General features: G+C 37.0%; 1 protein-coding gene across 2 annotated transcripts in view; it reads left to right on the top strand.

Annotated features, from left to right (window-relative positions):
* The window catches only part of LOC117306356 (cAMP-specific 3',5'-cyclic phosphodiesterase 4C-like), a 47274-nt gene that overhangs the window by 6305 nt on the left and 27317 nt on the right, over window positions 1–13652 (top strand). The window contains exon 1 of one of the 2 annotated variants that reach the window (XM_033790961.1): window positions 5005–5319. The exons of the other annotated variant lie outside the window; for it this stretch is intronic. Coding sequence (XP_033646852.1) covers window positions 5207–5319 — 113 coding nt within the window. The 5' untranslated portion in view covers window positions 5005–5206. Of the gene's footprint in view, window positions 1–5004; window positions 5320–13652 lie in introns of those variants that run through there. 2 annotated transcript variants of the gene reach the window in all.

Raw genomic sequence — 13652 nt, 5'->3', positions numbered from 1 at the left:
TGGCTCAAATGAAAGCTTGTAACTTTCTTGACCCCCATCAAAATACCTATTGAATATTAAATCAAAATTTTTGGGTCAAATCGGCCAAAAATCTGACATTACATAGCATCTTTAATTGAAGTGTCATGTTTATATTCTGTATGCACTGCTCTTGTACAGAGTTTGTGCAACCTTTAAAAAAATACCCATGTTGACCAGGGTTTGTACAACCCCTTTAAAAATACCCATGTTTACTTTTTATTATAAATGTACAGTAACAGTTCTCAGATTCAAATTGTGGGGGGTTAAAAACTGATATCTTTTTTCTATAACCACTATTCTTGGAAGTGAAATTATTCTCAAAATGCTATATGCTATTGAAAGCTCCTGTAGGTTTGTATTGCTATTAATTTTATGAGTGATTACCAATGTATACCTTACTTTCAAAGACACTGGACACCTTTGGTAATTGTCAAAGACCAATCTTCTCACCTGGTGTATTTCAACTTATAAAAAAATAACAAACCTGTGAAAATTTGAACTAAAGTGGTAGTCAAAGTTGTGAGATAATAATGGAAGGACAAAACAGTCTTGTCACTTGAAGTTGTTTGCCTTCAGATACTTGATTTCTGGACCTCCAAATCTAATTCTGAGGTCTTGAAATGAAATTCAAATACTTCAATGGAAAATAAATTCTTTCTCTAAAACTATGTTACTTTAGAGGGAGCGGTTTGTCACAGTGTTTTTATACTAGTAAACCTTATTGATGGTAAACCACAGGGTGGTCTTTTCTTGTAACTAATGTCCACTAATGCTATCATTAATTGTTTGTGTCAATAACACATTGTGCAAATCTCTCTAACAAACAATGAATAGTTTCTCTTTGTGGGGGGTTTATTTGTCCTAACGGTTTACTAATTAGAAAAGATTTGTAACTGACGTCAATCGAGAAAGAGTACATGTCCACATGCTGGGTGGTAAAGTACAGAGTTATATTTAGAATTAAGTGATTATAATTAATGGATAACTGTTATATTTGTACCAGTGATAAACAGTTTATGTGTCCTAACTATCAGAAGTAAGAAGGGGCCTACAAGTATTCTCCACATTCCAAAACTACTTCGTGGAATTAGAATAAATAGCAAGACAAAGTTTGCATACAATAACATTTTCACAGCATAGCAGTACATGGTGTTACTACAAACCAAATATTCATGTACATTGACACCTCACCATGCAATGCGTCAAAACCTACAACTATCTGCAAATTACAATGGTTTTTAACTGACGTCAGTCATAAACAGAGTATATGCCAGCTTGTTGGATGTAAAGTACAGAGTTTTATTTGGGGTGAGTTTAGATATTAATTTATCATCTGCATCCACGAAAAAGAATATGCCAAAATAATAATTCAAATGGGGTCTTTTTAAGAGAAGAATTTCATCATGTTTATAAAATCAGGATGTTTAATTTTTTTCTAAATTGGGAAAACCTTCATATTGGTTCTACTTTTGTGTGTTTTTAAACAAAATATATAGAATCCTGAATCCATGGGTCAGTTTGAGATTTTCTTGTCACCATAGAGAGTTGTTTCTCTAGACACTAAGGGAAAAAGACAAAATCTGAACACTGTAAATTTTCACAATAAGTTGAAGGGAAAAAAATTCAAAATTGGGTCAAACGTTTAGGGGTTTTCCAGCAGAATCAGTTACAACAATTACTTCATCAAATGCTGAAGGTTATCATAACACAGTCATTACAATAATTAGTTTTGTTGAATTTATTTAATTAATAAAATAATGTAAGTTAGAATCAACATTCCTTCAAGCACACACATGTTGCACACAGCAGAGATAAAATTCCTTCATTTAGATGACCTTTAAAGTGTTTTTAGACGACTCCTTTATCCGAGTGCAAACCTCACAGCATGGAGGTAAAATATCTCTTCGATCAGTGTGTACAGTATACCCTGAGGGCGCTATATAGGCAAAGACATAACTACGATATTATCATCGTTATGTGAAATTAAAATTGAATTGGATGAAATTGTATTCCCCATAGCCACAGCTGGCAATGATTGCTGTTTGCCTCAGTCGGATGAACTAGACCCAAGTTTATAAAGCTGTTAAACAGAAAACACTGCTTAGCAAACTCTTTTGCTGAGCAAGTAATGAGTGGGACACCATTCACACAGTAGCAAACTTAATGTAATTTTGTCTGGTAACCTATTTCTGCTAAGCAATACTTGTTTGCGCTTAGCAAATTTGTGTGCACAGGCTTTATGAGATTGGGCCTATGCAGTAGAACAATCCAGCTGTTTTGATTAATCAATACTTTCCCCATATCTTTACAATGCCTCAAATTCCAAATAATTTTCCTGACAGCAGTTTGACATGTTTCCTGGCTTCGCTTTATGAGATTGAGGTACCTGACTATTTTGTTTTACTTTCCAGTATCGGTTTGGTTACATTGGTTACAGTAGGGACAAACAAGATGGGTACCACATTGAAAATGGTGGCTTTTAAAGACTTTTTTGAAGATATTTATGATATTTCTTTTAAAGTAAACAAAATAATATCTGGTAATAATTACCTATAGTTTTTGTGAGCTTATCTTAATAGGCCTGTCAAAGCATCATGTGTTATTATAGACTTTTCTATTGTATTGTTGATAAACAAACTGACTTGACTTGCAGAATGTTAGCAAAACATTGACTCTTGTTAACACAGATAGAGTTATCAAATTCAAACCATCCGCACCGCAATGCAAATTGTCATTAAGCAACGCAAATTGTCATTTGCAAACACATATATGTTTGGTTGCTTTATTTCCAACAAAATTCAACACGATTAATTTAATATTTTGTAATATTGTTACCACTGTCGCGATCTGATTTTGTTTTGCATTTCGGGCTTTCCATAGTTTGTGAACCAATAAACAAACTTGGGCTGTGACGTTTGTGCGCCCTGAAGTATTCCTTGAAACCAATCTCAACTCCTTAATGCAGCACTGCGGCAGCAGCCAAATGAGTGGACATATTCCTAATCATTTTATTTTTTGAGGTTTTACTGCACCTTGAACACCCAGCAGGGTGGATATGTGCGCATTACAAGTCTTATTATTATTATCATTCACATCAGCAATCTCCACCATCGCAAGTACTCACTTGATCCTGAATGATAAGATGCATTTACATAAGTTCAGTGTCTTGCTCGAGGACACCATGGTGTCACGACCGGGACCTGCACCCCCGCACTCCAAAATACTCATCCACTAGAACCTTGGTTCAATGCGCTTTTCCGCTCGCAGCCCTGACTGAACATTAACAAAGAACTCTTTGAAAGTTGAATGAACTGTCATGAAAATAGTCATTAGCCAATCGGTGCTATTATTTGACTTGCGTCACCAATTGATTTATCGTCAGACTGTGTGAGTCAATTGAGGAAGATCTTAAGACAGCTATTATTTATTTACCAGCTTAGAGGATGTGGATTAAGTTCTTAGCATTCTGTTGGTACTGATAAGCCTATGAGTTATTTGATTGCTAAGCCTGAAAATTTAGTTCATCCGTGAAAAACAAAGTCTCGTTTCAAAGATTTTCCAATAAGTCTGAAGAGGTTTGTGGTAAGACTTGAATTTCAAGAAAAAAGAGTCAAGGTCAAAAAAATGCATCTGAAAGCAGATTGTACTTTTGGTAATTGCCCAGAAGTTAATGACCATAAAAATTTAATTGGTAAAGAGCACTAAAGGAGAGCTTCTTTTAAAACGTTGTTACAAATGAACCACTTTGAAGTAATGTAATCTTAGAAAAAGAGATAATTTTTACCAACACATTTGAAACTGAGAAAAGCCACCTGTAATGTATAGTACATCTCTTAAAGGGAGGGTAAACCTATGGTAACAACTTCAAAAAGGATTGACAACAAAAACTTGAGAGCTTTTGATATTATAAAACTTTGTTGGAAACGGACCCCTTTGAAGTAATTTAGTTTTGAAGAAAGAGGTCATTTTCCACCTACAAATTTTGATCTGAGAAAAGGCTTCAGGGGTGAATTCTATTCAACAAGGGTGTTGGTTTTTTTTTTCATTCTTTTCTTGCACTTTCGATAACCAAATGGGCAGAAATTTGTACCTGTTTGTTATTTTATGCATATATATGTTGGGGCACACCAAGTGAGAATACTGGTCTCTGACAGTTTTCTAAAAGTTTACCATGCCTTTAAGGACCCACCGAAGCACAATGGATTTCAAAGGTCAAATATAAAACATGGATGAGCAAGCACAAACTTTTTGTTGTTATTTTCACAACTAAACCCGGATTTCACAGGGTAATTGTGAGATGCGATTGTTGAAAGCTACATGAAGGAGTTCATTTACTCTTCCAAGAAAAACGCCAACATATTTTAACCTTTCCCTCAGTGTTTTGATCATTATTCCTCTTTTCCTGTTGTGTTTGCTGAAAAACTCTCACACTTTAATCGATTGAGAATAATTCCACATTGAGGCATTATCCAGCGACTCTGTCCTTGGGTGGGAATTTCACAGGTATTGATTTGAACAAACGGATTGATTACATGAGAGTTTATCTCTGCGGCGGTATTTTAAGTGTTGGGATAGCGCTGGACTCCATGAAGGATGAGCTCAATCCATTGGAGATATAAAACCATGTAGACTGGCGCAAACAATAGACGTTGATTGAGAAATCACATTAGAGTTACTCAAGCGTGGTACAATGACTTCACTTGTATGGGATTGTTAACTGGGGTCTTCAAGCCTAAAACCCACATGGGGTATGATTCAATGAAACTGACAGATTCTAAACACACCCATTGGGGTAAACCGGATTGTTGGGTGTTCACGTTGCATGTGACCTAATCCTCTGCTGTCTAGACAATATTTTTCCTTGAAGAGGTAGCTTTGGAGAGTCTTGTTGGTGTATTGGATGATGAGATCATCATAGAGGTAGCATACAGCAGCAAAGTTGTTAAAACCATTTGTCAAACTTTCTCTGGACTAGTACGCCCGGAGTCACCTTGTGAACAACCTTTGCAGCGAATTATACAAATAATCACTACACGAGGGTGTCCTTCATACAACCAGTCAACCAGAACCCACTCTAATACCAACTGAATGTTTTTATGTAAACACAACAGAGGTCAGAATTAGAGTGGGCATGGGTGTAGAGCAATGATTACAGGTTGTCGTTTTGCACAGCAGTCATATTTTCATGATGGAGTCAAAGTTTCTAAATACAAAGCGTAATGGCATGAGAAAGGGTTCGTACACTCTGCAGCTACATGACATACCACGGATTACTATTCCGAAGAGACGCTCTAACAGGTAATCATTTGAATCAATAAACATAATTTGTAATACTGGTATTTACAATGAAGATTTTACACTACACCATTGTGGTGTGTATGTAATCTGTGTTGTCTGGGTATAATTTGTCATTACTATAGGAACCTTCTCCTTAGGCAAACCCAACAAGGAAGGCTATCCTGAGGGCCATTTACCCACAGGCAATCTCAATCATCTACTAGTCCTCCACTCAATGTTTTATTGTTGTTTATTTTTAGTATTTTTTTTTAATGTTTGTTTAGGAGGAGATCTAACTGATCTTCCTTTCAAGGGAACTAGTTTTAACTCCCACGAGGGGCATAAACACCCTGCTGGTTTTGGTTTTAACGTCTATGATTACGAGTTGCATAAATCAAGTAATTTTGCTTCGGTAACAAGACAACAATATTTATTCTACTGTCCTTGCTCAATGTTCTAATCAATGTGAAATCAGCAGTTAGCTTGGTAGAGTTCGAACCCACAATCTTGTGATTGCAAGTCAGGTAGTCTAACCATGTAAGCCTAACCATCAACATCGTGTTTGGATAAGATTGGTGTACCTGTTGGCCCCGGAATTGTTTCTTGGCCTACAGTTCTAAGTTCTCCACAGTCACACAGCTTTCTGAAACAGATTTCAGAGGATTTTGGAGGTGTTAGGAAATAGAAGAGAATAGTTAACACTGTTAAAGGAGTTACCATGGCAAAATGATGATGCATAGTTTTTAAAGTAAATTGTAAACTTCTTGGCGGCTTTTGTTTTGGGTTTTTTCCTTCTTCAGTTTGTTTTTACATAAATTCCAATATGAAAACAATTCAGCAGAACGAGAGATGTGCTTCCTTCATACTATTATTATTATTATCCATACAAACCACATACCTGCTTATGTTAATTTTTTTTTTTTTTTTTTTTTTTTTTTTTATTTATTATACCCATATACACCGATAGCACAAAAAAAAAAAAAAAAAATTAATATTCTTTATCCCCGGTGCACATTTAACATCGTTTAAATTATACCTGCATATGCACAAACGTGCTTTAGGCATTTTTATGGTTTGTCACACTGTCATTATATACAAGGTCGGCAAGAATCAGACATTGTTTGTTTTTGTTTTCTAAAACAAGTTCTTTGAATATGAGTGTATTATTATCTCAACATATCTAGCTATACAATTTCTGAATCCTGTGTAGGATGTTTATAGCCTTGGAGTATATTCTTCCTGGATGATCACTTTGTGCCTGGTAACCTTTGATCCCCAATGGTTCATCCTATTGTATTTAGTAAGCCATCCCCTGCCCTCAGCTGTGTGAAACAACAGTTACTTATTGTATTTCCATCAAGCAATAACTTCCTGGTTTGCATTCACACAGTGTATAATAAGGCCAAATTAAAAGAAAAAACTTGTTAATCGTTCCCGCCCACTTCGTTTTGAGAGGATGTCTCCTTTTTTATTTTTTCATTAATTTGTTTATTCTATTTCAAAGTTTTAATTCCGGAAACAAAATTGCGGATTTATTTTAACGATATCCGCCACAAAAGAAAATAATAATTTGGAAAATAACCATGCCGCTTGTGTTTAAAAATGTGTCAGGCGACCAATTATAAAAAAAGGGGGTGGGTGTGGGGGCCTTTCGATCCTCCTCTTTTTGGAAAACCCCGGCGATCAACTGGTATTTGTTTTTCTTGCATGTTTTCTTTCTGCTAGTATGTATTCTGTCCAAGGTGATCAACCTCTTGATGATTGAGTGCATGTAATCTGTACACAGATTAGAAGTGTGTACTCACCCTAGTGGTATCAGGTAGACAAGATTTCAAGTGTGTTTGTAAATGATAACAAAAGGATTTGACGTTAATTTGAAGGTTGGGAGTTATAACACCCAGCTGTCATGCAGTACCCTAAAGTGCTATTCACTGGGATCCCTTGCTTAATTTTAGCATGGTTGTGAAATGTAGCAATGTTTGACAAGATTTTGCAAGAGAACTTGGGACAGAAGAAATAATTGTCCTTTCACATGAGGTACATTTTGTAAAATAGTACAATCATGCTAGACTTTAGCAAGTAGCAAGGGACCCTTGCTAATTGCTCTCGTGTGAAAGGGACTTTTCTGTAAAGATTCCCCTTTATCAACAGACCCACTTGCACAAGCTAGCGTATCCATGTGATACGTGCAGCTTTACGTGCAAATATATGCACAAATGTTGTCCAATGTGCATGCCCATTAGAAATAAAAAGACTAATTACACAAAATTCATCAGGATAAAACCATCTCCAAAATGCACACTAGGGCATTTAAATCCTAGGTAAACACCGAGCAGACAACAGTCTATTTGGCCAAACTTTAACAAAAAATTGTTCAGAATGCCCAACAATTTTGGAAAATCCTAGGGAGAACACTGAATAGACCCCTTGTAAAAAATTAGATACAACGTTAACACGCTAAGCATTTCTTGTGTGAATTAACTTGTTGGCAAAAATCATACAACTTTTTGTTGTACAGACGCATAGAATCATACTCCACATTCCCAACCCGGGCCAATGCCGTGAAACTACAACATAGATTTCAGTTTCTTAAAAAATGCCTGTTCTAAGAACTGGCGCCTTATGATTTAGGCAGTGCAAGTAGGTTACTGAAAGAGCAATTCCATTAATAGATCAAGTTAAAAAGTCTATGAGTTTTATCTACATAATGTATAGGTTTGGGGGAATTTTTTCCCCCGTTGAATATAAAACTGAATACATTAAAGGTTGATTTTGTGCTCCATTTTTTTGCAGGTTTCCTTAGTTCAATTATAATACAGGCTGTTGTTTGTCAGTCCAGCCTTACACATTGACATTAATGTATGGTTTTGGGTGGATATATGACTGTAAAAAATACATTTCAAGGTTGATTTCATGCAATGTGTTCTTGTGCATGTAGGTATTCGCTGTCTAATTTATGTTTTTGTTTTTCGGCTCTGTACACCTCGACATTATGGTTGCCATTTATATAGTACTTCTTGTTATTCTTTCTTCTACCTGTTTTATGTTTAAGTGTTTGGTAATCAGAGCTTTGAGACGCCCTTACTAAGTACAAAGCGCTATAATATCGACTATTTATTATTATTAATCACCCTCTAATTAAATGGCAATACAAACTTTTGGTAAGAGTCCTACAGCAGCTTTTGATAGCATAATATAAGTTATCACACAAGCGCGAGTGGAATACGGAAAAACATAGCGCTTCTGCGTCCCATATCCAACTCGGCAGCTCCACCCATTTTCTAGACGTTGATAACAAAAAGGTATAGCAAATTTTCTTTAAATGCTTTTTTCTTTGACCTGTCGTTGAACTGACACAGGTTCTGTTGCTCAAAATGTGTTGTGACAGGTTACGTTATTATCTATGCTCATAACGATCAATATTCATAAATAAAGATTGCATTCCTACCTCCTCCCAACTCTTATCAGCATCTTACTCAGATGTCAGACAGGTCAACAAGAGACTTATCTGAATAGTGCAATCTTAAAGGCAGTGGACACTATTGGTTATTACTCAAAATAATTATTAGCATAAAAACATACTTGGTAACGACTAATGGGGAGCTGTTGATAGTACAAAACATTGTGAGAAACGGCTCCCTTTGAAGTAACGTAATTTTGAGAAAGAAGTAATTTCCCGTCGTGAATTTGATTTTGAGACCTCAGATTTAGAATTTGAGGTCTCGAAATCAACCATCTGAAAGTGACAAGGGTGTTTTTTCTTTCATTATTATCTCGCAACTTTGACTACCAATTGAGTTCAAATTTTCACAGGTTTGTTATTTTATGCATAACAAGTGAGAAGACTGGTCTTTCACAATTACTTATAGTGCTAGTGGTCAGTGTCTTTAAAGCTCTTCCAGATGCTTGTGTCTTGTCAATCGTTGCCTGTTTGCGATATAGACTTGTGGACAAGTCGTTATAATTCTGTCACGGTGATAGCGAAACGGCTCTCGCGCAGTTATCTCGCGAGATTGCTTGCTTGCGCAAAACTACTGCTCTAATAAACAGTGAAGAAAGCAGTAGTCTTGCGCAGAGCAGCAGTCTCGCAAGATAGTTGCGAGAGAGCCGATTCGCTATCACCGCGACATGAATATAACGACTTGTCCACAAGTCTAGTTTGCAAAAAAATAAATTGCCCTAAAACTAACCTTCTCAAGCCTTTTACAATCATCTGGATGGATGCTGATTTTGAAGGATTAAGGGACGGTATTAAGGGATGATATTCGTGTCCGAGGCAGTTGTATTTAAGTAACTCTCATGTTGATCTTTGTTGAGTATTGAGGCAGTAGCTGTAGGGATCCTGTGTAAACTACTCTTGGTTGACTTTGGAGGATTGAGGCAGTGTGGATCCTTTATAAACTCAGATCAGTTTATTTAAGGGGATTGAGGCCGTTTCCTGCTGGGAGTATTTACAGGTTCAGAAAACCCTTTTTGCATGTTTAGTGTCTGTACATGTATCTTAAATTTTGTAAAGACTTTCATATGAAAGACAGAGTTTTTAAATTCATTTGCTGCAAATGCATTTTCTTTAAAGTAAGATTCATCAGGGATTTTGTATTCAGGGGCGTTGCCAAAAGCTGTTTCGGTTGGAATACCCCTTATGGTTACAACACAAAAAGCAACTGTTAATTTGTTTACTTGGCAGCTCCCTATTGTCCCCTGTTTTCGACAAGCACTTGCTGGACCATGATCAGTAAGTAGAGCCGTTATAGGAATGAAAAGCGATGTTTCATTAACTGTTCTGTTTGTGTTGCCTTTTATTGCACGTATTCTAACAACGCTGTCTGGGAAGCAATTGCACCTCAGTGCACTCGCTGAACTGATGTCGGCAATTTATAAACATACATTACACATTCTGTTTGATGGGGTGGTACATGTGTACAATCATTGATTTGACATTTAAAATGTTGGGCCCTTGCGGGGCTTTCCGGATGAGAACATTACATAAAGCGAGACCTTCCTTCAGGAAAACATTGAGAAACAACAATCAAAAGCATTCTCTGTCAGGTTCCCAATGTACACAATGATTCTACGTGTATTTGTACTTTCTTACCAAGGGAACTGACTGCTTGTCTTACTATGGCCTCAGTCTGCATGGCTACCATCATAGAGTTATATTTAAGAACTAGAAGGCGCACTGGTGATGCTGCATGCACAAATGCGACGGGACCGAAAGGATGTGCGCCATGAACGCTGTACGCCTTTTGAATATGAGGTACACGCCATGTGTGAATGATAAATGCATGCTATGCGATGCTGTTTTTACAACTTGCGTTATGGGCGCACGTGGGGCAGCGTAAATTAGGGTAGTGCGCCCTCTAGTTCTTAATATAAATAACTTCATGGGCTACATTGAGATAGATTGAAGAAAAATCAAAAGTCGTTGGATTATTAACTGCTAAAACCATTAAAATATTACCTGTCATGAATATGGCATAAAATAATTATAATAATAATAAGCAGGATTTATACAGCACCCAGCATCGAACCAGTCACTGAGTGCTTTACTAGATTAAAAAAGAGTCAAAAACATTATTCCTAAACCAACAATAAAGCAAACAAAATTTACAATGATAAGTACAAGATGATGATCTAATGTAACAAGCGTGTCTGGCAAAATGCCATCATGCATTAAAGCAATTTCTCCATTATGTATGTCCATCATGTGGTTAATTAGCCATACATGGGTATAATAATGAAAGGCTCGCTCATTTCTATATACAAAAAAATCCCTGGATAATGACCCTCTGAACAGAACCTACAGGTTTTTATTTTTATGAGTGACGCACATTTCATGAGGTGAAAATGCCTGTTCCACAACCGCCCTTAAAAAATTTCCATTTTGAGCTTCTCGGGGGCGTCTACCTATTGAGGTTGAGGCCCTTTAAGACAGTGGGCACTATTGGTAATTGTCAAAGACCAGTCTTCTCACTTAGTGTATCTCAACATATACATAAAATAACAGACCAGTGAAAATTTGAGCTCAATCGGTCGTCGAAGTTGCGAGATAATAATGCAAGAAAAAACACCCTTGTCACCTGAAGTTGTGTGCTTTTAGATGGTTGATTTCATCATTCATGACCTCAATATCTAAACTTGAGGTCTCTAAATCAAATTCGTGGAAAAATACTTCTTTCTTGACAACTATGTCACTTCAGAGGGAGCCGTTTATTACAACGTTTTATACCATCAACCTCTCCCTATTACTCGTTACCAAGTAAAGTTTTATGCTAATAATTATTTTGAGTAATTACCCATAGTGTCCACTGCCTTTAACAAACGTGATAATCTTCAGATAAACCTGCTTGTACATACTGCTGATTTTGTCTGTCAAAGACTGTCTACATATACCGAACAGTATCAAACATCCAGCCCTTTTTATTGCGTTACAATGACGTTGGTTATATTGTAAGCCAAAATTGCTGGCTGCCCTTTTATTGTATTTCTGAGATTTGACTTGATTTTACGACCTTGCTGGTCTGGTCGTTGGTGGGTAGTTTGACATGCATGGTGACTTTTAAGATCACAATAAAGTGGACTGAATATAAAGCAAGTCGGTGGCCTTTAACAAGTTGCCTTCATGGTGCCTTTCTTTTTAATATTTTGTTGATTGATGCTGTAGACTACAGACTATTGGAATGACTTTTCATAAAACTGCAAACATTTTATGATTGACTGTCCCGCAGTCCTGTGCCGGAAAGCTCAGATTGTGTGCCAAAAGCGCTGGTGTTAAGGCAACGCATGTAAAATGACATTTATGTGCATGCTGTACAATGTACATTGTAGTTCAATACAAATCAACCCCTACTTTGCCATGAAATGCTTGTATCTAAAATAACCATGCACCCCTGTTATGTACCCTTGCTAAGTCCCTGTACAATAGCAATATCTTGTTGAGCTCACCCTCTGTTTTGCCCCTTGCCCAACCCACCCTTGCTGTACCCCTGCCACACCCACCCTTGCTGTACTCCTGCCACACCCACCTTGCTGTTCCCCTGGCACACCCATCTTGCTGTACCCCTGCCACACCCACCCTTGCTGTTCCCCTGCCACACCCACCTTGCTGTACCCCTGCCAATTGTACAATAAAAAAAAACTGCTCGTCTTAAGCACACGCTCCTGCCCTGTAAATCTCATAGAAAAAAAAACCCAGCTTTTTGTATAGGACTGGTTGAAATCTTTGCACACAACAGAGTCACAAATCTGCTTGTTTTAAATTTCTGACCTGAGGTAATCCTTTTAAACTGGTTAGTCTGATTGGCCTAATGTCTATGCTTATTAATTACACAACCAAGAAATTGTGATTCAGTTATTGTAGTCATTGTGAAAGCAATGGTAAGCTTGGGAAGATTTGAACCCTCAACCTTGTGTTTGCAAATCCTGCAGTCTAACCACTGGACAGCCGTGTCACATAGTTTTGATAGTTGCTCAATGTTCTCTGGTGCAGTTGGTATATTTCTCTGCCTATACTCTCTAGACAAAGATTTTGTGCTAAAGATCCCACTTTGTGTACTAGCTGTTAAAACAATCATAATAAAAACATATAAAGAATTAAAGCATGATATTTTCAGTGACACTTTACAGACACAGTTTATAGATGTTGAAACAAGGGCAATAAATTGTCTCCATTAGTTAAAAGGTTGCAAAAGTACAAACTCATAGAAAGCGTTGGAACGTACTCCAAAGTGAGTTGCAACCCTGGTTAATACCTCAAACACTGAGGAAGTCTTTTTCGGTGTATCTCCAGTTGGGCATGAGGAGAGTTAAGTGATGCCTGCACTAAGTATATTTGAACAGCCGTACATTTATATGCAGAAAGCCATGGGGTAACTTCGTGGGTAGCTCGTCCACGCAGTCATCTTACTTACTGTCGTAGTCAGCAATATGTTTAAATTCTAAACATCGATTGTTTGCTATGGACGGCAGATAACACAAGTCAAATAATCTGAGAAACGCAGTTGGCAGTTGGCTGCCGTCCAAGGGAGATGCTGCTCTGATAATTTGGGGAGTGCGTCATTGAGTCACACACTTCTAACTCCAGATCACATAATTCCAAATTCATGAATAAAATTGTCATAAAATGAATACACTATACATGTGTGTCAGTGTATTTTATAACACAAAGCACATCATTATTAGAATTCTTCTTATTCATTGTGTTCTGTTGTGTGGTGTAGGAAAATATCCAATTAAACAGATATTCTGGCCAAACTTCTGTCATCAAAGAAAAGTGTGAAGCTCTTAATGCTTTATTGGGATTGACTTCCCAGTGTTGATCTTATTCCAAATAATACTGTATTATAAAAATAAGC

The sequence above is a fragment of the Asterias rubens genome, unplaced genomic scaffold, assembly GCF_902459465.1.
Source record: "Asterias rubens unplaced genomic scaffold, eAstRub1.3, whole genome shotgun sequence".
Lineage (NCBI taxonomy): Eukaryota > Metazoa > Echinodermata > Asteroidea > Forcipulatida > Asteriidae > Asterias > Asterias rubens.
This window is presented reverse-complemented; position numbering and strand designations above follow the sequence as displayed.